The sequence below is a fragment of the Colias philodice genome, chromosome 15, assembly GCF_061535455.1.
Source record: "Colias philodice isolate Cphi_HAF_F1 chromosome 15, ilColPhil1 Martin Lab GWU primary, whole genome shotgun sequence".
In the NCBI taxonomy this organism is placed as follows: Eukaryota; Metazoa; Arthropoda; class Insecta; order Lepidoptera; family Pieridae; genus Colias; species Colias philodice.
Genome location: NC_143100.1, coordinates 7,414,500 through 7,440,874, shown reverse-complemented (window position 1 = coordinate 7,440,874; position 26,375 = coordinate 7,414,500). Strand labels below are relative to the sequence as shown.

Below are 26,375 nucleotides of genomic sequence, written 5' to 3'. Positions count from 1 at the left end.
TGTGACGTGCTCTCAGACTATCGAGCACAGAGTATGTAACTAGCGATTGTTATTATGTCACTAATAAAAACATTGTTACTGTTATGTGTTTAAAATAATGTGCTAATTAAAAGCACTTTATTTAAGTAATTTATGGAGCACATAATCACTTAATTAGTTTTGCCATGGTAAATTGCATAATAAATTTTCGTCAAAAATAATTAAAATGTCTATGATCACATCTGTCAGATCAGTCCAAGATCAGTCGATCAGTCAATGATCAGTGAGAGCAAATGTCAGTATTTCATACCTACTAATTTATATGGCACCGGAATCGTTGAGGTCTTCTGAATATGTAAAATGTGCCTCAGCATTTCAACTTCACTGTTACGTAGATCGCTCGTGTTTATAGAAATATCACCTAAATAAAAATAATGTCTTCAATATGTAGTAGAGACGGCCATAAATTTATTCCAGTAGAAGTCGATGAAACGAATATTTATCCTGGGATTTATTCAATATTAGAAGAAATAAGACCTAATTGGCGACCCGAAAATATTAAATTTAAAGTAAAACATTTGAAATGTTTACTTAAAATATTATTTATAATAATCTTAAAATATGTAGTTATTGATTTTAATCATATTTCAGATTTTTACCGACGGAATCACAAACAAATTAGTAGCTTGTGAAATAAATAACAATACAGATGAAAGTGAAAATATAGTTTTAGTGCGAATTTACGGTAATAAAACAGATTTGTTGATTGATAGGACAGCAGAAGTACGGTGAGTACGATTTATTGATTTTATTAACGCGTTTGGATGTGCTTTGTTTTTTAAAATAAATTTATTACAATTGCTACAAAGGGTAAACAAAATAATTAAATATCAATAACATCAAGATTTGTAAATCTAAATTTTTATTTCAAATAATGTATGGTTACGCTTAGGCTTATACTTAATATCCTTGCATAAATTGTCCTATCTGTATCTTGTTAAATTATTATTTACTAGGTTTTTTGCCCGCGGCTTCGCCCGCACAGTCAAAGAAAAACCCGCATAGTTCCCGTTCCCGTGGGATTTCCGGGTTTGCGTCATTTTCCCGGGATAAAAAGTAGCCTATGTCCTTTCTCGGGTATCAAAATATCTCCATACCAAATTTCATGAAAATTGGTTCAGTAGTTTAGGCCGTAGGCGTGATTGAATAACAGACAGACAGACAGAGTTTCGCATTTATAATATTAGTATGGATTATGAATGGTAAATGAACAACAAATCATTATTACCTATTGCCTATTTTCTTGCCTTATGTAAAAAATATATTCATTCAATAAATGGAATAGTATATAGAAATATGGTTTCATGATTTCTTAATAATAGTAAAACCATATTTTATATAATTTACTCAAACAATGTTTAATTTCATATAATAAAACGATCATTATCGTTATAGGTAAGTAAATTAACTAATCTATAATTAATAGCATTGGAATTACACACTTAGCTATGCTTGCTTTATTTTTTTTAAATTATTGAGTTTAATATAGCATGCCCTAGCAAGCACTGCTAGGGCATGCTATATATCTAGCTAATAGAATATTTTGCTCATTAAGGTAATTTTATTTTAAGGAATATAACAACACTTCACAAATTGAATTTAGCTCCTGAAATATATGGAGTATTTAAAAATGGATTAGCTTATCAATACTATCCTGGAGTGACGTTGAACATAGACTCTGTAATTGATGAGAAAATAAGTGCTATGGTGGCTAAACAAATGGCAAAGATGCACAAAGTTGAGTTGGATAAAAAGGTAACTTAGTTTATTTAATGGAAACTATAATTTTTCAAGCTTCAACGGAATAATTTAATTGTATGGTCAAAATCATCTGTCCAATGTCTGGAAATAGAAGGCTGAATTAATATCCTTTTCCCCATGTTTTTTTTTTCAAATTCCAATTTCCTTTGACTATGCTGGGGAGTGGGGACTAATTTGACCTCAGTTTTAAATGATTGCCACAAATAAAAAAGGCATGTAAAATTATATCTTTGAATTTCGCGGCGTGTATCACCAGTGATCACGACACGTTGTGAGCTATTTTATAGGCTATAGCCATAGTATAAAGAGAAAAGTAAGTTATCTTTGAACCGTCATACATCCGGCGTACATCGCGCAGTTTGTATATGTACGCGTAGCGCTTGGCCACGCCCCCTGTTCTTCTACGTATTTATTCAAGGAGTGTTATCGATCTTTGATTCTTTGAGCATATTTTATTTATTCTTACTCGTATAATTGTGGTATATATGAATAACAATAAAAATCAAATAAAATACTCAAAATATATTATGTATTATGATAATAAATTATCTCGTTTTCTAAAAGAAAGAAATAAAAAGATTGGAAAAAAAATGACACACATCTTTGTAAACTATTTTAAATTCAACTAAGGCTTTTAACCTGAAGCTGCACTTCAAGTTTCCAATCTATTTTTGTGCCTTACATTAACCGGGATTGCATAATTTATACCTTGTTATTTTTTATGTGGGTGTCGTGTGTAAAGATAATATGTTTCAATTTATATCAATTGAACAAACTGTTATATCCGCACTTAATAGATTAGACTGCCTATTTATTTTTATTGATTTATTTAGTTAGCTAGCTATGCCCCGCTGTTAAGCTCGCCGGCAAATCCACGGGAATACCTTTTACACTGTATTTCAACACGATTTAAATTAATATGTACATTTTTTCTTTTTCTTTTTGATCAATTCTTAAAACTATCTTACACCCTGGCTGCCGACCTTTGCCATCGGCACGAGACCACGAGTGCTAACGTTTATATGTTTTCATGGACACAATCATTAGATTTAATACACTGTAATATTTATATTGTATGCTGGATTACAATGACCGAAAAATGAAAATAAAATGTATAGGTAATAATTTACTCTATATGTACAATGAATAATATTTTACCTGTCATATAAATTTAACCACTTGTTAAATATATTAATAGAAAATTAGTTGGGTTTTATCTTATCAAATTAAGGTCACGAAGGTTTATCACAAATAAACCTACATATATGTATATCGTATAACTCTATATAAATATACATAATTCAAGACCAGATATTAAAATTTAAAACGTGTATCGGTAATCAAAGATATCGTTATTCCTAAAACATAATTAGTGTTAAATAATCCCATTTTTTGGGATTACGATATTTTATTTATCACATTTGGCAAAATACCAAATTACAAAATTGGATATACCTACGTATAATATATTTATCCAAATGAGGATCTGACTATTTCGCCGATCTCTGCTGAAACCTACTTCAAATCTAGACATCTTCCCTTCTATCTTCTTCGTTATAATATAAGTTACGATCCGATCACCGAAAACGTTCATTGTACGAATATTTGCACGCAAATGACTGACCCGGGAAAAACCCTAACCCCCTGACCCGGGAAGGACAGGCCTTTCTTTGTTAGAACAATTTAAATTCTTGTAATTAGAGCGATTCAGGCATTCGCCGGTCTCTGCCGCGGCGCGGGCGCTGAAACTTTTGCTCCGTTCGATGTAGTTTTGGCTGGGTGGAAAATATCTCTGCGCAACACGCAAGTGCATAAACTTAACACGAATCTAATAAAATTTGTTTACAGATTAAGAAAGAACCGATGATATGGGATAAAATTGAGCAATTTCTGGCCCTACTACCAGAACCTTTCTCAGACCCTTCGAAACAAGCAAGGTGAGGTCCCAGCTTATTTATTACCGAGTCACATTAATATTTAATATAGGTACCTATGCAAATGTTGTACTGGAATAACATGTTATGTTTGTTGCCTATTCATGCACGTGTGGGTTTTGATTTTCTCAACCTTTTCTAAACAACTTTCCCTTTCTGTATACATATAAAAGAGTGTGATAATTGATAAGTCACTTGACATCGACAAGAGTTATTGAACTCTACCTTATCGTAATGTGAACATGAAATTTACACAGAATTAGGTAGGTACTATAAATTGCTATAAATCCACTGATTATTATTAGATTTTTAGATTAAATCTTAATAGGCAGGGCAAAAATAAAATTGTTGCTAGCAGTTTTTTGTAAACGCGATGTTTAATATACATAGTTAGTTAGATAACAAAAGTTCAAATTTAAAAGAAGTATGTATTACCTTATCGATTACGATATCTGTGTGCACATTTAATAAATGAAAAGCGATTGTTCGATTGACCAATAAACTGTTATCGCGAGAATTATGTCCACTTTTATTAAAACTACGTACTTACCTACATTGACACTATAGTAGAGCCATTTTAATAGGCAACATTTGACAGTTCAACAAAATTCAACAACGTAACCTAGTAACGACAACATAGAATAACATGATATTTCTTTCTGTTAGATCTGCACATTTGCTTAACTTTTTTCAATAACGATTACATATTTATAATAATAATGACCGATACAAGTAATTTTAAGATTTCATTTTACTGATGAACCATTCTAAACATAATAAACAATTTCTGAATTGAAGAACTGACGTCGCTACAATTTTGTGTCAATAAACCTTTTTTCGTTTTAAATACCAGAGATGTTACTCTAAAAATCGAGATCTGACATCTAGAATCGAATGCATTGATTACTTGTGAACAAAAATCATCATAAATTAATAAATTCGATTTACAAATGTTTCAAATCCGTATCGATTAATTCACTTTAATCGATGTTTTTAAGCAGGTTACTTCTCTTGGAAGATAAAATTGATAGACGTCAAATGTTGCCTATTAGATTGGCTCGACTATAAGTTATCTAATTTCGTATAGATAGAAAAAGAATAGATATAACTATTTAATTACTTATTCAAATTGTTGTTACCTATGTGTTATTTAAGTAACTTAAGCAAAATAGATTAATATTCTAAAAAATATAACTTCATAACATACACTTTATAAGTAATAATATATGTTCTCACTTTGTATATAAGTATGCAAAAGAAATAAAATTCGATTTACATTCACTAGTCCAGGGGTGCCCAATCCTTTTCAGCTCGCGGCGCAGTTTTATGTTAAGTTTTATGTCACGGGCCACGGCGCCCTATCTACCCAATCTAGCTATTTGAAAAGGAGTTTAACAGTCTATACAGGGTGTCCCACTATTGGTATACAAAGCGCGAAGGGACTTGTAGTCTTGCATGCACTGATCATGTAAAAAATACGAAAACAACAAAATTACGTTAAAAATTTTTTGCTAAATTTTTCCTGAAAATCAATGTTTTCTTCTCTAGCTTGGCGCAGCCGGCATATCATCATCATCATTAGCAGCCCATGTTTGTCCACTGCTGGACATAGGCCTCAGTCATGGCACGCCATTGAGCCCGGTCATTCGCTCGTTGTCGCCAGTTTTGCCCAGCAACCCTGCGGATGTCGTCACTCCACCTTGTAGCAGGGCGTCCTACGCTACGTTTGCCGAGCCGCGGTCTCCACTCTAGTACATGTGTGCCCTAGCGGTTGTCCGTTCTGCGGCACATATGACCGGCCCACTGCCACTTCAGCATGCTAATCCGTTGAGCTATGTCGGTAACTTTCGTTCTCTGGCGAATAACTTCGTTCCGGACTTGGTCCCTCAGAGAAATACCGAGCATAGCTCTCTCCATAGCACGCTGAGCGACTTTAAGTTGGTGGACCAGTCGTACTGTCAGTGTCCACGTCTCGGCTCCGTAGGTCATGACTGGTAGGACGCACTGATTAAATACTTTTGTCTTGAGGCATTGTGGTAGTGACGACGCGAAGACTCGACGGAGTTTTCCAAAAGCCGCCCAACCCAGCCGAATCCGCCTGTTGATCTCACCGTCGAAATTGTTCTTACCTAGTTGGAGCATTTGCCCTAGGTATACATACTCTTGAACAATTTCTAGGGAGACTCCATTTATTATGATCGGCTCCGGTAAAACATGATTGTTGACCATGATCTTCGTTTTGTCTGAGTTCATGCGGAGACCGATGCGTAAGGAGGATTCGGCTAGTTCGTTCAGCATCTGCTTGAGTTCCTGCAGTGATTTAGCCATAATGACTATGTCATCGGCAAATCGCAAGTGTGAGATGTACAAGCATATACCGATACAAGCATGAGCCGGCATAATATACCGCTTCGCTAATGTGAGCATTTTGTCTATGAAAACATAATCTTAAACGATAGCTCACGTGCTGGTGGCAAAGTTGGTCGGGTTGCTTGTTATGGTTGTACACATAGAGTTTTAAGAATTCATCTATTCGAAAAAAAATGCTTTTGGAATTTTATAAGTATTTTTTACGAACTCAGCGTATGCAAAACTATAACCTCTTTTGAGCTTAGTATACCAACAGTGGGACACCCTGTATAGATAAATACAATACAAGAATAAAAATTAGGTTAGGCAGAGAAAAACAAAAATAGATACGACGTGGGTACCTATCGTCATAGCAAATTTAAAATCTTGTATGTCATTTTACGACGCTTTGTTTCTTACCGATTTGATTCGTTAGTCGCATATACTCGCGAATACAAGCAGATCGACTCACGGCGCTGCGCCCCTTTTAACTTTCTACGGCGCACCAGCCCCCCTAGTCAAGTGGCTTTCTGTTAGTGTAGCGTTCAATAGAATAGACAGGCAGGCAGGCAGGGGGCAGGGCGCCTCGGCGCACAGTTTGGGAACCCCTGCACTAGTCCTACCGGATGTTGATTAAATGTAGGTATACTATCATCTTGAATATTTATTGAAACGAAGCGCCATCATTTGAGTTCCATCATACCATCATTCATAAATTCGAATTACGCGTAGTTAGGCACCTATAGGTACCTATAATAAAGCAAAAATCCAGTATATGCCAGGTTCTTTCTTTTACTTTTTTGTTAAAATAATTTTATATATCTGCATTAATCATTTAAAGTTCTAGGTCAAACGGAACAAAACCATTGTACCTAATGAATAATATTAATGACGACGTTAATCATTTAATTTACCATATCTGTGAAATTGGCAATAAGATTGTTCTAGATATATTCTGCTTACCTAGTATTACCTAGTACCTATTCTATTTTTAACATAATATTCTTTAAGTACCTACCTAATTAAAATATTGTTAAAATATTCAAACTCATAACAAATTTTGTCCGTGTTGTAGATTTGCAAATAGTTTCGGAACAATAACAAGACTAAGGATAGAATTTGAAAGACTAAAATCGCACTTAATAACAACAGAGAGCCCAATAGTGTTTGCTCACAATGATTTGCTTCTAGGAAACGTGATCTACAATGAAAATAATGGGACCGTGTCATTTATAGACTATGAATATGCTGCCTATAATTATCAAGCATATGATATTGCAAATCATTTCAACGAATTTGTGGGTAAGTTCAACATAGGTATTACTTGTATACGTAGTATATTATTATTAGTCTGTGGTATTACATATTTGTTATCATTAAACTGTTCTTCAGCTAAATAACTCCTTGTATACGAAAGGAGTAGGTACCTATTTCAAATTATGTTTATTTTGTTATCAAATGTGAACAAATTTATTAGTTAATTAGGCCCAACCTAGTGTTTATCACTAACCAGCTTTCCGCCCGCGGCTTCGCCCGCTTTGTCTAAAACATAATAAATTATATATGTATACTAAAACCTTCCTCTTGAATCACTCTATCTATTAAGAACCGCATCAAAATCCTTTGCGTAGTTTTAAAGATTTAAGCATACCTACATAGAGACAGAGAAAGCGAATTTGTTTTATACTATGCAGTGATAAATATAAGTATATAACTAATTTAACTAGACTATATTATAACCAAAAAAATATAGTTAGCTTGTATTATTTAACTTAATACGTATTTTATGAGTTTAGTTATGTTGACAAGAATTAGTCCAGATAGAGAATATGCGAGAAACAAACATGACAAGAATTTTATCTTAATGGAAAATAAATAAGTAGGTACCTACTGGCGCGTGACTAAAATACTGAATATATTATTTACGTTGCTAGCAGCTCTCACGCTTCAATGTTGCACATTAAGTTTGAAGGATAAGAAATGAGGAAAAATAGATAAAACAGTCTCAATGCGGTTCCTACATCACGTTAAAATTTGAGGCCACTCGAGTCAGATAAATAACTTTTGAGTTTTTGAAGGGAACTAAAACCACTAACATCTCAATATTTCCATTTTTAACCTATGTATATCATTTATTGTCATGAATAACTAGGTACTTACATACTTTAATCGTTTGTAATAATAACAATTTCGTTTTAACGTTAACGTTAAAGTTAACGGAGGAACTTACACCACAGTACATAATATTACAATATTTCCTAGGAATTGTAATGCTGTGCTAATATGCTACGTCGCGCCGTTTAAATATAATATTTATGATAGTATTGTTTCATTTCAAATATTTTAAAATTACTTTTAGGGATATCCATTGACGACATTGACTATTCAAGATATCCAAATAAGGAATTTCAACTTTTTTGGATACGAACATATTTGACAGAATATTTCGACGATCTAGACCCTGAAACTTTATCATCTAAAACTGAAGAAGTTTATAGAGAGGTCCAACTGCTATCTTTGGTGTCACATTTTATGTGGGGAATTTGGTCCCTTGTCCAATTTGAACATTCCAGTATCGATTTTGACTTTGGCAGGTACGGAATTTTGAATATGATTCAATATTTTTTTTTTTTTAAGAGACAATTTTTTTAAATACCGCTTATATCTTTTTCAGGTATGCAGAAATACGTCTGAATAGATATAACGAGTTAAAAGACGCTACGTTGAAAACTTTTGTTTAAAAAAGTGCTGTGGTGGCATTCCAAAAAGTACAAGCAATTTTTATGTATCTCTTATGTGTTTAATTATTATTATGTTATAAATACTGTAATATTGTTTCATATGCCTATTTATTTAATTAAAAAAGCAGTATACATTTAGATGCTCTTTTATTTTTACCTGCATAATTTTTTTTAAGATGTAACTAAGTAGTTACAAGTATTTAATCACATAGGTATACTATAATCATGTAAAATTTTACAATAATTGCTCTCGACTCTGATGTGAAAATCGGCAGGTGTGCGGAGTAAGAAGGAAAGTTATATTATATCGGACGTTCCTTCTCATGATAAACTTGCTAGCGCTCCATTTAGCGGATTTAAAATATTTAAACACTAGCTGTTCCTCGCGGTTTCACCCGCATTGCTATTTTCTCCGCTCATATATAGCCTATAGCCTTCCTCAATAAATGGGCTATTTAACACCGAAAGAATTTTTCAAATCGGACCAGTAGTTCCTGATAATATTAGCGCGTTCAAACAATCAAACTCTTCAGCTTTATAATATTAGTATAGATTTATTTTGGAGGGCGTGATATAAAAACCACCTGTGTACATACTGCTTAACAGGCATTTTCTATAGAAATTATATACTAGGCCTAGATAATAAATATGAGTAAAGTAAAACCTTGGTAAAACCTCATCAAAACAATGGAATAAAACTTCAAATGTGATTAAAGTTGAATTTGATCTCAATTGGATACGCTTATTTTGAACTAGTAAATAAAAATGGGTAAACATTTCGGTGAATTAGCTACTATTAGAGGGATTATATATTATTCACTGTCTCCTCATGAGATGAGACCATTTGCTGGCGTTATTAAGCATGGACTGCCTAATGTAATAACACGAACAAGACCAACCATTTTGACTTGGTTACCAGGTATGTTATTTTTTTTTCTATGGATTTATATTAATTATACACAAATTTTCATATCTTTTATGTTATAAATATGAGCCCTGATGTAAAAACTCTTCCACACTCACAGATAATATGTAATTAGTTATTTTCTATCTCTAGTTTCAGTACCTATTATTTTACAAGCTCTTTTGGAAGTTTAAATCCAGGATACTATTTGTAGGTACATTTTTTTCTCATCTCAAAGTTTTGACCTAGGGCTGTATATCATTGAAATTGCCTTTATTTCTTATTAATTCCCTTATAAATATTAGAACTTATGATAGGGACATCAAATTGTTTTTCCACTTAACCACACTTTAACTTACTCTGTAGCACATTAAATTTCAATTCCCACAAGCGAATATACGAGTGTGATAAAATCATAGGCCATGGCCTAAAATTAATTACGATACCTATTGAGAGAAGATTTTAAACGTTTGTAAAAGAGATTGAAAAGGGTATGTGAAATAACAGGAATATTTAATTTGTTACAGTATTTCTCACTGCTTATTTTGTATATACTTCTGTTGAAGCATCATACAAATTTAAACAACGGAAAAATCCAGCAGACTTTGTTAATGAAGTTAATCCAGATGCATGAATGCAGCTTTTTAAAATAATTCAGTATCTATTTATTTTAATTATGTGCGAATCTTATAAAACAATTGGAAAAAACACGCCAATTAAGTTGCAATATAGGTTCATTCAGTTTCTTTTAAATTATTGTGTATAAATATAAAGACAATGTTTTATTCATAATGTACTTGTGTTTTATTTTTTGGTGAATGCTAGAACTGATGTTTGTAAGTTTAAATAATTTGTCTTACTCTGAAAGATTATTTTGTATAACACAAACTAAATACTCACAAAAATCATGTGAACTCAGATTGGCGTAGCGAGTTCTAGAATAACTGGAAGAGTTATGCCTGGTGTAACAGCTCACATATTTTGCGACTGATATCTTCACGATACTTCTATAGGAATAAGTAAAAAACCAAAATATTGTTAAATTTCTTTACTAAGCTTTTTAACATTATGAATGCACATTGTAACATTGAAATGGTTCAACCATTTATTTTAAAGGTACAAAATAGGCCAAAGGATTCTTGACCGCATATCTGCAAGTTATTGGTGAATGTTATTTGAAACACAAAGCTTTTCATTAATTATTAAACTCTAGATAATTATGCCAAAGAGTAATAAAAATAATCTAAGATAAATTTTAGTCTTGTAGATCAAGTTGTCCTTTGGAATGTTACTACTGACAATTAAGACAATGACCTGTTTGTTCGTTTATTGGATAAGAAACAGTTTACATTTCTATATGTGCCTATGTTTACATCAAATTTGATATACCACTAATATCACACAGTGTGCAGCAAAATAAAAAAGATTTGCATTATGAGCACCAAAATCATCAAAGAATTAGAACTCTTGGTAAATGTATACATGAATATTAAAGTCAAGTCATTGCACAATAATTCATTAAATATACATTATTTCAACTGAATTTAAATAGCAAATAGGCACAATAGTGTATTATGCAGAAAAGTTGAAAATTGTAATCCATTACTAATTTGACTAAAATCTGATTTATTTTCACCGTATTTTTAACCGAATGCATAAGCTACTAAAGTTTTAACTCTTATACCCATACAATGAAAAAAAAACATAACCATTTTATCACATGCTCACTGATAATGTAACTACGCATAAAATGCACAAAATATATAAAATATTACCAAAAAATAAAATCGTATTAATAATACTATCCTGCGTTACTTCGAATTAGAAATGCACTAAAATTAAATAATTGCTTTACATCAACTCCTCGCATCACCGATGCATCATTCAATAGGAAATACACAATGTAAATGGGAACCAAATTAAATATTGACTAATTAAATAATATTATATACTGTGAGTTAGTTCATTACACCCATAGGATTAAGTAATAACTACTTAAGTACCTAAAATTCATAAACTATTGATTTTTTCATAAATTATCCTATTCATGATGATATTTCGTCATGGTGGGATAAGCTACAGGCACCGAGTATAGCATAGTGCAAGAAGAGATTCAATGAATCTAAGCTAATACCATTTCAATGTTTACATTCTTTTATAGTGAATGAAATGTAATTATGTACCTATCTATCTAGGTGAATTATACTAGACTGTGATGTAATGTATAGAGCGACATTACAATCGAAATCACGTTTATTATTAATTATTCCTATGGGCGAATCGGAGCAAATATTCCTGCAATATATAGTCTAAGTATAACACGGACGACTTGATGAAGTCCAAGTGGCGAATACGTAACACGGGAACCGCGAATAATAAAAAATTGTCAGGCAATTAAAGTCCGAGATGGTTGAATCCATAACATAGCGCTTATAAAGGACAAATTCGTAACTGAAACGGTTAAGGCTTGTTAGTTTAAGCGTGACAGTTGAGTAGATATTTTATGGGGGGATATAAGTGATTCGCGGTTCGTTGGACTGTTCAAGGGTCCGTGTTAAGCCTGGTTTACACTTTGATTAGTGTGAGTGCAGGTGATTAGTGCGAGTGTAGGTGTGTAGTGCGAGTGTAGGTGAGTAGTGCAATTAGTGTCCAATTCTTATTTAGTTCAAGTTTTAGATACTCCTGCACAAATTTATAGGTTGTGTCTTCGGTCCACTTTGCCATTTTGTACAACAAGCGTCTGACGCTACACACTAAACGCTATTCGCTAAACACTAAACACTCTTGTCCAGACGTGTTTAGTGGCAGGCACGCTGCGAGGGGGGGAGGGAGAACACGCTTCTATTCACTTTACTACACAGCCTACTAATCACCTGCACTAATAACCTGCACTTGCACTTATCAAAGTGAAAACCAGCCCCCCTAGACAAGTGGCTTTCTATTAGCGTAAAGTTCAATAGAATAGATTATGAATGCATGAGATTGACGTTTGATTACGACGACGACGACGATTGATTACGTCAATCTCATACATTCATAATCTATTCTATTGAACTTTAATAGAAAGCCACTTGTCTAAGGGGGCAGGCGTTAATAGCGAGGGTTTCACTCGACGTCCATTTGTTCCTGCGAGGCTTGCTGTTCGGGTGCGTTCTGCCCATCACCGGCCGTGTTGTTCGCTGGTGGGGGCGTCTTCTCCTTGGGCTTGGGTTTGTTCAGGATCGGGTTCACGGTGTTCTCGAAGCTCTGTTATTCAAGTATATTGGTTAATAATCAAGTATTAGAATTGTTTGATAAAGTTTGGTGGTAAATGTTAAAAAATGTTATGACGATTCAAAAGTAATTATATAAGATAAATAAGTTTGAGTTTGAAAGAATCATTAAATAATAAATTATTATGCAGGTTTTGTAATTTAATGATGTTCATTCTCAATCTCAATCTCACTAAAGATCACCGATAAGCCGAGTTTTAAGTATTTTTTACGTAATCAGTGTATGAAAAGCTACTAGTTCTATTGATCACATTAAACTGCCTGTACTATATCCTATCCTATCCTTCCTACTAATATTATGAATGCGAAAGTGAGGATGGATGTGAGTGTGTGTATGTTTGTTCCTCTTGCACGCAAATACTACTGAATCGATTGCAATGAAATTTAGCACACATATAGAGGGTAACTTGGATTAACATATAGGATAGATTTTAACCCGGAAATCGACGGGCACGAGAATTATGCGGGTTTTTCTTTGAAAACGCGGGCGAAGCCGCGGGCGGAAAGCTAATAAGATTATACATCACCACATTGTACAAAACAAAGTCGCTTTCTCTGTTCCTATGTATGCCTGAACCTTTAAAACTACGCAACGGATTTTGATGCGGTTTTTTTATTAAATAGATTGATTCCCGAGGAAGGTTTTAGTATATAATTTATTAGGTTTTAGACAAAGCGGGCGCTAGTAAGACACAAGATTGAACAAATATCTGTGGTCTAAGAGCGTATACGCACTATGCGGGTAGCCGCATTGCGGGTAGCCGTCCGGCTGACCGCAAGCACAATTATGTACGTAATATTAATTTCTATGCGCACTGCGATGCGGCTACCGCAGACCGCACAGTGCGCATAGAAATGAATATTACTTACATAATTGTGCTTGCGGTCAGCCGGACGGCTACCCGCAATGCGGCTACCCGCATAGTGCCACAGATTAGAGAATAGTTACTTCGTAACAGATACATCACTCCCATACAAAAGCTAAAATACCTACGCTATATGTACCTACAAAATGCGCCGCAACTCGGCTGCAGTAAGAAATGTACTCTACGAACACGCACTGAGAAGCGAGTTTCCCGCGCACGCCGCGTGATTGCGTCATCAAACGAAAACTTTAGGGTTGTACCGAGCGCGTAAATTAAACACAAAGTTGCTGAAACACTTATTTTTTTATTGTTAATTATATTTGTTACATTATACAATAAAAAAAATGAAATCTTATTGATAGTAGCTGTTGTTTCCTTCGGTTTCACCCGCGTGAACCCGCTATATGTGTCTCCTGGATAAAAAGTAGCCTGTTCCTGTTTAGGCAATGGAAAAAAAGACAATTCCTTGTTATTCACTCTTGAACTCCGACACCCGTCCACATCGCAATAACCGGGCATCTTGGTAGCGAGCGCGGGAAACGTGACGCGGGTGCGCAGTCTCGCGTGTGCCAACCAACTGCCGCTTGGGTCGGTACCGACCTACTGTGCGGTAGGCACTTATAGCGCGACCTTGAGCGAGTGACGGAGGCCTGATAGTGCGTCTACGCTCTAAGGGAGTGAGGTGAGTGCTTTATCTAATTAATGTTTAAAACTCTATAATTTTTCATTGAATGAAACAAAAATATTTTAAAGGCTAAAAATACCAATCAAATCAAAATTTATTTATTTTGTTTTCACAATTTTTTACAAACTCATATAAATTGTAAATCCCTGGTTAACCCACTAGGAAAAACCTGTGCGGGGTCAACCAGGTCACCAATATTCAATATCATTGAAATTGAGGTTAAAACATATACGTCACATATACGTCACCTGTCTCTCCTGGCGGATCTGGTGCGTGGTGTGCGGCGGCGGCAGGTGTCGCGGCGCGTGCGCGAGCGCCTGCCGCGCGCCCTCCAGCCAGTTGAGTGCGCTCTTGCTCGCCTCGCACACCTTCTGTATGTCCGCCTCGCTCAGGTGCGCGTACTTCGCGTCGCCGGACCTGCCACACAGAGTATAGGTTATTATTGGACTTTTTGAAGTGGAAACTTCTTTAGCGGCGTTGAGCACTTTTTCTGTAATGGGTATAAAATCTTAAACTCGCGTCAGGACACGTGACCTGATCGAAAAAGCGTAAGACGGATACCATTCCAAAATAACAAACATGCTCAACGTTAATAATCAAGTTTTCACTTCTGCCGGCACTCGCGGAGTGCAACCCGTCTTTTTTGAGTCAAATAGTTATGGATTGATGGATGTTTGTTACTCTTTCACGCAAATACTACTGAACCGATTACAATGAAATTTGGTATGTAGGTGGCTGAATACCCAGAATAAGACGTAGCGTATAATATTTTTATCCCTGGAATTCCACAGGAACGGTAACTATGCGGATTTTTACTTTAAAACGCGCGCGAAGCCGCGGGCGAAAATCTAGTATATCCTAATATACTATATTAGCAGTTCATTATAATATTCAATTTTTAATATATTTACATTACATAAATTAGATGGACCAAGAAAAAGCAACTTATATTTTACTATATTGATTCAACAGTCAACACTTCATAAAAAACAAAATAACAATGGTAAAAAATAATATGTATAGTCCGGGATACATCGCCCATTTTTGCAAGTGATTACTATCAAGCTAATTTTTCGTGAGTAGCTTTATTTTGATGAGATGCCCAATAATTTCATGTACAAAACTCTCGATTGTGGTAGCTACCAGAGGAAACAAGGATAAAATATTTTGATTTGATGGTTCTCAAATATTAATTACTAACTGAATGTTTTTTTTTGTTCAATCTCAAGATAATTATCTAAATTATTCGAAAAAATATTTGTCCTACAAAATCTATGGTTTGATCAAAGAGTCCCCCTTTCCAATGTGTATCGATAACAAAGTCATCATAAATGATTACTAACCAGCTGATTTTTTTATTTTCACTTATTTAATACTTATATAATTCAACAGACATATTGTCCTACAAATTGCGTAATAAATATTTGAGAACCGTCAAATCAAAAATTTTTATCCTTGTTACCTCTGTAAGCTACCACAATCGAGAGTTTCGTACATGAAATTATTGGGCATCTCATCAAAATAAAGCTACTCACGAAAAATTAGCTTGATAGTAATCACTTGCAAAAATGGGCGATGTATCCCGGACTAGTATATTTAATGCTAACAATTAATAGATAAATTACTTGTATTGATCCACGGCTTTGTTAGTCAACTGTATAGCTAGTGCGAAGTCATCTAATGCTCCGGGGCGCAACTCGAACTCGAGGCGCCGCTGCTTGATGGGCTCGCCCTCCGTCCTCAACTCTGTCAGCTTATCGCTGTAAACCTGTAATTATTATGGTTAAAAACCTATAATTTTTGCAAGTCTGTAGATTTTTAAAGTTCCGCAACTTATTACTAACAGTATGTTAGTAATGATTAAAAAAAATAGACAAAACATGTGATAATTTTAATCTTAATACTATTATAAAGGCGAAAGTTTGTAAGTATGGATGTTTGTTACTCTTTCACGTAAAAACTACTGAACTGATTACAATGAAATTTAGCACACATATAGAGGGTAACTTGGATTAACACAAAGGATAGGTTTTATCCCGGAAATCCCACGGGAACAGGAATTATGCGGGTTTTCCTTTGAAAACGCGGGCGAAGCCGCGGGCGGAAATCTAGTTAGATCATAATATAAGAAAATTAGCACATTTCTTATTTCATTCAAAACCAGTCTGTTAATTATGTATAAATAGTAAATACTCATTCTTAATACCTGTCTGTTCTGGTCCTCGCCCTCATCATACAGCCACTGTTCCAGCGAGTCCAGCTGGTTGACGAGGCGGCTACGTTGATCCTCAGCGATGAAGTCGTGCAACACTTCGCCCTCAGACAACTTTCCACGCAACTCATACACATATTCCTCGAGAGCATTACGCGCATCAGCACGCTCTTTCTCTTGACGGTCCTGGGCTTGCATCTTGCCCTGTAAATTAAACATGAAATTGAAATGGTGCTAAAAAGTGCGTTTTCAAAGTTAATTCAATAACAATACATATGTAACATATCACCTATAATCAAATAAAAAATTACTAGATATTTACTTAAATTGAAGTATAAAAATAACATACCTCTTGTTCCAAGTAGCTGTTCAACTCAGTTTGAGAGAAGCCATGTGTTCTGGCATCAATTGGCAATTCAATTGTTTTAACGAGGACCTTCTTAGTCTTATCTTTGGACTTGTCCTTTTTATCGTCATTGGCATCCTGTAAATAATGGCAACCGATTCATACCACGAAATATATCTTTCTCCCCACCATCACGCTGGCCTGGACTATATTGTTTTGCAACTTATGGCTGGCAATGAACGAAACGATATTGAAATAAATATTTCCAAGCCATGTGATGACCCATTTGCACCTACAGTACCATCACCATAAGCGGAAAACAAAAAACATTCAAAATCTTACATTATCCAAACGCTGCCAAAAAAATAAAAACACAAAACGAATTATAACAGCAGGAGAACAAAAACATGCGTGGACACAGAGACAAACGTTGTTATTTTTCAAGTAGTCTTCAAAAATTTTGTGCAAATGGGGCCTCCAATGAGGGTGGGGAAGGTTCAAAGTTTGTGATGCCTGTTGCATTTCTTTGTATCAAACGTCGATGAAACCAAATAATTTTGCGTCTTTGTAATAATTTCGTCAGAATTGACAAACTGGGAACAAATTTAAGGCAAAAGACACCACAGTACACTCCACAAACGCGCTACCGACACATACCCCGCTGAACCACTGTCCTACTCTCTGTGTCCACGATTGTTTTTGTTGCGGCTCCCCTTTCATTTCATCTTCCCTCACCTCTTGATTATCGGGTCCATTCTGTTGTTCCTGACTTCCGTTCGTATCCATCGGAGTTTCCTGAGCGGTCTGATTGTTTTGTACATTCTCGTTGGAATTTTCCATTTCAACATTGTCGCTCTGTTGAGCATCTTGTTTCTTCTCCACGAGGGAAGCGGATGCGACCGTTATAATTCCGTGGATATTGACGCGCACTTTGAGTTTAACCTTTTGGGACTCTCCCTCAGGTGTTGGCTGCACGTCTTTGACGTTCCATTGACCTATATTTGTAGTGAATATTTAGTCATCAGTCACCAAGTGAACTAGCCATTTTGAAATTTATAGACAACACAATTATAAATAAAAACATGCATGTACATACCAATAAATGTGTCTGGGAAAGGTACTTGGTCAGAGTAGTAAGCACTGACAGAGAAGGGTTCTCTTCTATAGAATGTAAGCATTTTGGAGAATGGCGCAGCATGGAAAGCTGGGAACACCTGCATGAACAGAAATATACAGAAAGTGTAAGAACAATTTATTCAATTTAAAAACTGCTTTATGGCAATGACTATTTATCATATCAGATATTTTCGTTTGAAACATTTATGATTGACAAATTGATCTAAAATATTGATGTAAATAATATTTATAACAAGTAAATGTAATTGTAGAATATAATACAAAACTATTTTAACCCTATTTGATTGTAAATTAATTCGTATTTCTTTTGGTCATAACATCAGACTTGCTGCTGCAACAACAGTTTCTGTTCTTATAAACAAACCAAATGCTTATCAAGTCAATAATGATTAAACCGTTATGTACCTTAAAATAAAATAAAAGACGTGTGACACTCGGGGACTGCCGCGGTAAAGCTATTGCATGCTATGCCTTCAAGCCACACCTCCGAGCCCGTCGGAGTGGGGAGCGTTAGGTTTTTTCGTTCCGGAATTTCTCGATTCGGTCCCCGCGCTCAAGGCCCGCGATAGAAGCTATGCAATAGCTTAAAAAAAATGTGTGCGTGTACTAGTGTACACACGTAAGAAGCGAAACTTCTTTATGACCTTATTTTTCAAAAATAATTTACTATATGCAACTTTACAGAAATACGTCGAATCACGCGTGGTAGGGATAAGAAAAAAATGGCGCGTAACGAAAAAATGTTGCACTAAATTTTTTTCCAACCGATATAGAAGTTTCACTTCAAAAATAAAAACTACGGTATAACGCGAATCATGTAAAAAGAACGCTGGATGAAAGTGATGGGATGTGTTTTGGTATGTATCGAGTTTAGCGCAAAAGTTATTTGCTGCTTATTTTATTTTTAAAGTAGGCTCTCGAATCGTGGCTACGCAACTACATATTTATTCTTATACCACCTCATAACACCAAATAGACCAATAAATCGCCAATGCGCAGCTTAACCGTCAGCGTTCTTTTTACATGACGCGATCTATAACTAACCTCCATATCGCCGTCCTCGCCGCGCGCCGCGTCCCACGCGAGGCGCACCGCGTACGGCTGCACGTCGGTCACGTTGAACTCGCGCACGCGCACCGCCGGGCTCAGCATCGCGCACTGCAGCGCGCACCCGCGGGACACCGCCTCGTCCTGGTACCAATTGAATAGTAATTACCAGTTTGGGGTGTGTTACATTTTGTTTATCCGTTAATTTATAAAAATCCCACTTGAAAAAACTTGAACAAAGTTGTAGATAATTGAATTTGTTACTAATACATAATAATGTCTTATCAAATAATAAATAATAAATATTTCCGGACAATTTTCACACACGGCACAATCTGATCCCATACTAAGCTTTCGCTTGTGTTATGGAAACCAGATGGCTGATAAACATACATATATAATTTTAAATAAATACTTATATAGATAATTAACACCCAGACACAGAGCAAACATTTATGTTCATCACACAAATATTTGCCCCGGGTGGGGATTGAACCCACGACCTCTGGCTTGGAAGGCAGGGCCACTACCAAGTTACCAACCAAGCCAACCGGCCAGTATAATCTGTAGGATCGTTAGATTCGGAGATAAGGAATGTAAAACTGTTTGTAAGATTCTGCAACCCATTCTACACAAATAAAATTGCATTCTTTGAGAAAGTTAACCCTCAATGTAATTTTTCAATGGACTGTTTTTTTGCACGCCTCATAAGCGAAGCGTTGAGGTGGGTACTACTGTCACTTCGCGCAAAACATCTGATTTTTCAAACTTAAAATGTCTTTATATATCATACATTGAACTTGTAAGATAATACATACACACACATATTAAGAAAAAACACTATTTTTAACGTTCATGATATTTTTGATGTCATTTTTGTTATTTAAACTAGTTAAAAAACAGTTTAAAAAAGTTCTGTCTTGGACGTCCGTGTGTCTGTATGTGCGGATCCTTTTTCTTGTTAACACGATAGCGACCGAAATACTTTACTAATCAAGTCTTTTTTTCTCTTACGCTTGAGTATGCTCAGGAATAGAACCCTTTCATTTTTCAGGGTCTGATTCGATGTGGTTTAATTGTTATTAAATAAACAAAAATAATAATTAATAAATATTTATTAAAAAAAATTATGAGACACTTTTGGATTTTCCAAATTATTTTTATTATACACAGAGCATTGAAACTAAAGTGGTTTTAAACGTGGTGCGACATGAATCAACTCCACAAGGGTCTAAGGGTGACAAATCAACATCGAGCTATGCTGCGCTGTACTGCGCTGTGCTGTGTAAATGAGCGATTATCATCTACAAGCTGAGCGTAGCCTCACACAGCGCAGCACAGCATGGTTTGTTTGTATCCTCATTAAAATATTAGACGAGCGAGTTGACCAAACACAGCACAGCGCAGTACAGCGCAGCATAGCTCGATGTTGATTTGTCACCCTTAATAGTGGATGCATGCGGGTTTGTCGGCGATTAAAACGGGCACAGCTTGTACAAAATAAATGAATAAAAACGTAATAAGTGTACTAAATTATTAATTATTATTTATTGATGATTGATATGTTACTATCTTACTGTATCATAACATCAGATCTCTATTGCTTAACTTATGATTGACATCTAATATCTACTTTATTTTACACTGTTCTAAAATCGCAAATATATTTGTTCATTAAAATATTAAATACTGTTTTTCGCAAATAATATATGAACCTACCTGATTAAGAGTAGTTGATGGAGCTTTTCCAAACACTTGCTCAATCAAACTTTTCACGGCAGGAATTCTAGTGGAGCCACCAACAATTTCTAAAGCGCTGATGTCTTCGGGCCTCAGTTCTGAAAGTAGACATTGTATCAAATCAATTCACATTCAAACTTTAATATTTTTTGTATCTTATTATTAAACTGTCAAAGCTATATTTTTAAGATGCCGATGAAATAATTCAGAAGAAATTGAGGCATGATTTTCAACTTCTGATTGAATTTTCATTTAGATTCCAATAATATCAAAATAAAAGTTCTTATATAATATTTACATAATATTATGAATCCATGCCAAGCAGCATACTTATACAATAAAATTTTCTGGGGTGGGACTTCCTCATTGCAGACACCACTTAATTATGTCAATACTCACTTCCATGTTAATAATTGAATAAGTGTATAGCAGGGGATATCTACTTGCCGAGGGGGTCGCGGAAGAATTCTAACAAATACCCGCGGCCCCATCATTCAAGCGGCTCGACGGAACACAGTGGGGTTTTAGTCGGTAAGAATCCGACATAACCCACGGCTCCTTCCCCGGGGCCCGTGGGTATCTTTGGAAGATTTCCCCACTATAAAAAAAGGGGATACCTACTTGCGTTATGGAGGATATTTCTCAATGTCCTCTCGACACGGTTGAATGTGTCGGCGCAGATCTGTTCCATCTGTGAGCGCTGCATGTCACCGGAAACATCTCGCTCCTCCATAAAACACTCAATGTTGAGAGGCAAGCGAGTGCTGTTCGCTGACATCTGTTTTTTTAACTTCTCCACTTCTTGCAATAGACGCAAGTATGCTCTGTAATTTTAATAATATACATGACTTACTATGGAATCAAAGACGTAAATGTACTGAACATTGCAAATAAACATATTTAAAAATTTAATAATTTTTAGCATATCTGAACTAGCATATTTTGACGTGACAACGTCTTATAAATTGGTTTGCCGGGTGACACTTCAAGAAACTGCGTTACGCTCCGCTCACGTTATGCGCTCACAATGAGAGCGAGTGAGAGGCACGCGGGCATGGTTAGCCCGCCTAAGAGCGAGAGTGACAGACATAAGAAGTCGTTGTCACGTAAAACTTTCGCCCGTATACTATTAGTTTCGTAGATAATTCTCAACTCATATTGTCAAAAAGGCTTTTCAAAAATTATGAAAAAGAAACACAAAAAGAAGGCAATAAAATTTTTGTCATTACTTCTTTAAGAACCCAATTCCTACCTTTGATTTTTCCTGGGATCCAACTTGTATCTGGTCATGAAATCTTGACAGAAGTATTCAGCAAGGGCTATGTCAATGTCCCGTCCACCGCAGCAAGGATCGGAAGATGTCGCAAGTATACGCAATTTACCCTTATTGAACGCACAAGCTGCCACCTAGAAAATATATTTAATCCTTAATGTCTTTAGCAGAGCTATTTACAGAAAGTTATTAAGTATATAATTCCTGTAATGAGATTTTAAACAAGAAGAAATATTGACAACACCTAGAACGATAGATCTATAATTTGAAATACCTGTAGGGAACTATGTCCAAAGTCAACAAAAACAACATTTTTCGACTTTTCTTCTGGAGCTGGTAAATCTTGCTTGTAAATACCATAAGCCAAAGCTGTTGCGGTTGTTTCATTCATAAGGCGCAAAACATTCAGACCTGAAACACAATATTAAAAAGATCTTAGTCAGCATTGCATCGTCTTCATTTTAAACTGATTTGTAATGTTTTAACTTCTCGTATTTATTATCAAACCATAACATTTAAAAAAAACTTAATAACTAAAGGTACATTGTTGATATATAACTTTCTACTTTCTTTAGAGTGTCATCGAATCAATAGGAATTAGAGATTCAAGTCGAATTAACAAAAACATAATTAAATTTTCATTTCAGTCAGTTTGATACAGTACAATTGAACGTCACTAAGGTCAAGGTTAATCCATTGTAAGTCAACTTGATGTTATATATAATATATAACATAATGTTGACTTACAAGGGCAACCAGTATTTTCAAATGATGCTATTTACGGAAATAACTAGGTTATCTTTTAACTATGGTCTATTAAGCTCCATAGATTTAACTCAATAGACCATTCACAATATTAAAGAGATGATTACATTGTTTGCCAAAAGATTAAACACCTAAAATATAGATTCTGTATTGTCTCTATCTCTCTCTTTTAAGCTAAGTACATACCTAGACAAGCTTATAGAAAATTAAATATAAATAAAGTCATTAACATTAATCTTATTAAAAATAATGAAGACAAACCTGCAATAGCAGCAGCATCAAGAAGAGCATTTCTCTCCGCATTGGTAAAATAACTAGGTACAGATATAACACAGTCATTTATAGGAGTTTGTAAGGCGATTGCAGCAGACTCTTTCAGTTTTGTAAATAGCATGGCAGTTATCTAAAAATAATATCATTTATTAATACATTTTTCAACATAATAATAATCTGGATGTTTTAAGAAAACAGTACTAGCATTTATTTCAATTATATTATCTGTATAAAATATTAAAATTAAGGTTTAGAGTCAAGATATAGTTAGTTTTCTGTTTAACCTGCTACAAGTACTTTTTTCTATTCATAAAAATGTTTACACTCACCACATTATGAATTTTATGATAACAGAAGAATATCATTGCTATTATTTCAATTTTGAATATTATATTTTGTAACATATATAGTTAGTTAATACACATTAATAAAAGTTAATCTTCATATATTTTTTTTTAATTTGTTAGTTGGTGACTCACTAAGCAATGACCTATATTTTATACCTATTATATTAATTTTCTTAAAATATAAATTAACAATTACATTAATTATGAAATACCTGTTCAGGACTAAACACATTATCTTCTCCTAGATAATTTATTCTGATCCCAATTCCACCATCAGCCCTCGGTTCTACTTTAAACGGGAATTGTTTCAACTCTTTTTGAACATGTGGATCTGAGAATTTTCTACCTAATAGTCTCTTGAAGCCAAATACGGTATTTTTCATATTTGTGACCATTTGATTTTTTGCAGCTACACCTAATATACGATTCTTTGGTGAAAAGGCCACACATGATCTGAAATATTTCAAATGATTCATTTATACCACACATCAGATATAGACGATTTATAAATTGATAAACATTACTTTTAAATTAAAATAACATTAATTGATTTTTTTTGACATATTTATTGTATCTTTTCAGGAATCTCGACGTTCTAATCGCAATATTTTAGGGTTATTCTGTATGAAGTATAGTTGATAGAGGTTATACAAAAGATATGGAAAAATATACTTACGGAGTACCTCGCAGGCTGTAATCATTGGCAATTGTTTCAATGCCACCTGCTTTTGCCACAGCAATATAACAAGATTCATTACCAAAATCAATACCTATAACTGACATCGCAGCCATTTTTTGGTAATAATTATTGGATTACAATAAGAATTTTCACAGAACAACTTTTGATTGAATTTTGCAAAACACGTTGTTCTATCCTGACAATTAATCAGTTGATCGCAAGAGAACGCCGGCTTTACGACACAGAACACCACAGTATAATACAGAGACGATTATTCGCTAAATTTCGTTTTCGTCTGTCTCTGTAAGTACCCGAAATTTCTAGAAGAACAGACTATAAAAGTTCAAATGACAGTACAATTTTTTTTAGACTTATTTTTTCTGAATTTGTTCTCAAAATATAAGTAAAAATATCACATATTTATAAAATTAAATATTTTTCATTTGCCAGTTTCCCATTAAAGCAATAACATTTTCTAAAATAAAAACGTAAAATTGCATCAAACGTAGAATCGTAACAAACAAAAAACATGCCATTTGTATACCTTGACTAGATAACTAGGTTTATTGAACGATCTTAGAAATTTGTTGATGTTATTAAATATTACATCAAATTTAAGTACCAGTACAAAATAAAAAAATACATTTCAAACAATTAAGAGGGGTTAGGCCTCGGGGTTAGGCGGTCAGCGAAAATTCAGCTATTCGCGCCTTAGGTGAGGGGTGAGGGGGTCCGCGTTTAGTATGGAATCAACGTGCTCGAAACTAAAAATCGTAAGCGCCATTCACATTATTATCAAAAAGTGAATGAAAATATTTAGTATTTTCTAAATCTAAAACAGTCACGAAATCGAGAAGGTATGTATTTGTGATTTTATACGAATAATTATCGTAAAATACGGTTGTAATGAGCATTTATATGATACATATTTTAGAGATTTAAAGTTATAAACAGACGTTCGAATTTGGTACGGACCGCACCGTGACCTTGGTGCGCTCCGGACCATATTCGATCGTGTGTACAGTGGTCCGCCGGACATAATTATTATTATTGACGGTACGGTTGGTTCGATGGTTTTTTCATCCGAACTTGGTGCGGACCGTACCAAATTCGCGCGTGTGGACGGGCGATCGCACCGGACAGCGCATTAGTCATAGACTATATACTTATTACAGCTAGGCTTGCCAGGTGTCCGGCTTTAGCCGGACATGTTAGGCTTTTTGCAGTCGCGTCCGGCCAAATATGTACGTGTTTGGCCTGTCCGGCTTTTGTCAGGCTTTTTGTCAGAGTGGCGATTCGTACGACGATGGGCGGACGAGCACCCGACCTGAACGGACAAGGGCGAGCGGAGAGCAAACTATCTTCCGGCCCGCGATCAGTGTTGCCAACAGAACTGGCCCTAATGTCGCCGTTTTTCATGCATGAAGTAGCCTAATATCGCCGAATTTCAGTTGTAGTAGCCTAAAGTAGCCCAAACACCAAAATATCAATATGAATAAAATAAAATGTAGTTTTCATCAATTTATCTATACTTACTAATATTATAAAGCTGAAGAGTTTGTTTGTTTGAACGCGCTTATCTCAGAAACTACCTATTTGAAAAATTCTTTCGGTGTTAGATAGCCCATTCATCGAGGAAGGCTATAGGCTATATATCATCACGCTAAAGCCTAACACTAACAGGAGCGGAGCCACGGGGGTGAAACCGCGGAGCGCAGCTAGTTTATAATATGTTCCAGTGTGATAAATAGACATAAGCCATCTTTAGAACACGCTATGAGCGTGGCGTTACTCCCGTTCAACGCGTACCGGCCGCGGCCACAGACATGCGGACATGCCACAGAGCAAGAATTAATATAGGTAGTACCAGCCGGCCGTCCGCGTCACTGAGCGCGACCGCAGTATTACGATAATGTATATTGTAATACTGTGGCGCGAGTTCATTTTAAGCTTAAGTTCATTTTTTATCCGAACCGCGAGGGACTGGACTGCTTCCTGTGTTCTG

The 26,375-nt window shown here is 35.1% G+C and overlaps 4 protein-coding genes across 5 annotated transcripts in view; 2 read left to right on the top strand and 2 right to left on the bottom strand.

The window, feature by feature from the left end:
* LOC149482325 (uncharacterized) overlaps positions 1–24,229 on the bottom strand; it is a 36,323-nt gene extending 12,094 nt beyond the window's left edge. Inside the window, exon 1 of the mRNA XM_089704548.1 lies at positions 24,216–24,229. The gene's annotated coding sequence lies outside the window, so the exon portion shown is untranslated. The remainder of the gene's footprint in view (positions 1–24,215) is intronic.
* On the top strand, positions 240–8,962 carry eas (ethanolamine kinase 1). Its single transcript, XM_089704549.1, has 7 exons — positions 240–548; positions 631–767; positions 1,611–1,794; positions 3,649–3,737; positions 7,159–7,385; positions 8,443–8,677; positions 8,758–8,962. The coding sequence occupies exons 1-7, from the start codon at positions 414–416 to the stop codon at positions 8,822–8,824; spliced, it is 1,074 nt and encodes a 357-aa protein (XP_089560675.1). The 5' UTR covers positions 240–413; the 3' UTR covers positions 8,825–8,962.
* Positions 9,091–10,644, top strand: LOC149482326 (cytochrome b-c1 complex subunit 8-like). The gene is made up of 2 exons (XM_089704550.1): positions 9,091–9,743; positions 10,256–10,644. Exons 1-2 carry the CDS (start codon positions 9,590–9,592, stop codon positions 10,360–10,362), a joined length of 261 nt encoding a protein of 86 aa, XP_089560676.1. The 5' UTR covers positions 9,091–9,589; the 3' UTR covers positions 10,363–10,644.
* Hsp110 (heat shock protein 70Cb) lies at positions 10,762–24,704 on the bottom strand. 2 transcript variants are annotated; one of them, XM_089704542.1, is made up of 15 exons: positions 24,368–24,704; positions 23,904–24,144; positions 23,333–23,474; positions 22,581–22,717; positions 22,286–22,440; positions 21,655–21,857; positions 21,013–21,131; positions 19,291–19,437; positions 18,206–18,323; positions 17,767–18,104; positions 17,113–17,226; positions 16,758–16,967; positions 16,177–16,319; positions 14,800–14,968; positions 10,762–12,974 (listed from the first exon to the last, which is right to left on the bottom strand). In XM_089704542.1, the coding sequence occupies exons 1-15, from the start codon at positions 24,481–24,483 to the stop codon at positions 12,834–12,836; spliced, it is 2,493 nt and encodes an 830-aa protein (XP_089560668.1). In that variant the 5' UTR covers positions 24,484–24,704; the 3' UTR covers positions 10,762–12,833. The 2 variants fall into 2 exon arrangements, with proteins under 2 accessions (XP_089560668.1, XP_089560669.1); XM_089704543.1 differs by having other exon boundaries at positions 17,113–17,247; positions 17,845–18,104; positions 24,368–24,703.
* Between the last annotated feature and the right edge of the window lie 1,671 nt (positions 24,705–26,375).

Bases quoted from the DNA above. Each gene is read 5' to 3' on its own strand.
- eas (XM_089704549.1), top strand. From the start codon at position 414: ATGTCTTCAATATGTAGTAGAGACGGCCATAAATTTATTCCAGTAGAA. The intron at 768-1,610 runs GTGAGTACGATT...TTTTATTTTAAG, and splicing joins GATAGGACAGCAGAAGTACG to GAATATAACAACACTTCACA. The intron at 3,738-7,158 runs GTGAGGTCCCAG...TCCGTGTTGTAG, and splicing joins GACCCTTCGAAACAAGCAAG to ATTTGCAAATAGTTTCGGAA.
- LOC149482326 (XM_089704550.1), top strand. From the start codon at position 9,590: ATGGGTAAACATTTCGGTGAATTAGCTACTATTAGAGGGATTATATAT. The intron at 9,744-10,255 runs GTATGTTATTTT...AATTTGTTACAG, and splicing joins CATTTTGACTTGGTTACCAG to TATTTCTCACTGCTTATTTT.
- Hsp110 (XM_089704542.1), bottom strand. From the start codon at position 24,483: ATGGCTGCGATGTCAGTTATAGGTATTGATTTTGGTAATGAATCTTGT. The intron at 21,858-22,285 runs GTAGGAATTGGG...TTAAAATTACAG, and splicing joins GATCCCAGGAAAAATCAAAG to AGCATACTTGCGTCTATTGC. The intron at 14,969-16,176 runs GTAATTTATCTA...TCTGTGTGGCAG, and splicing joins AAAGCCGTGGATCAATACAA to GTCCGGCGACGCGAAGTACG.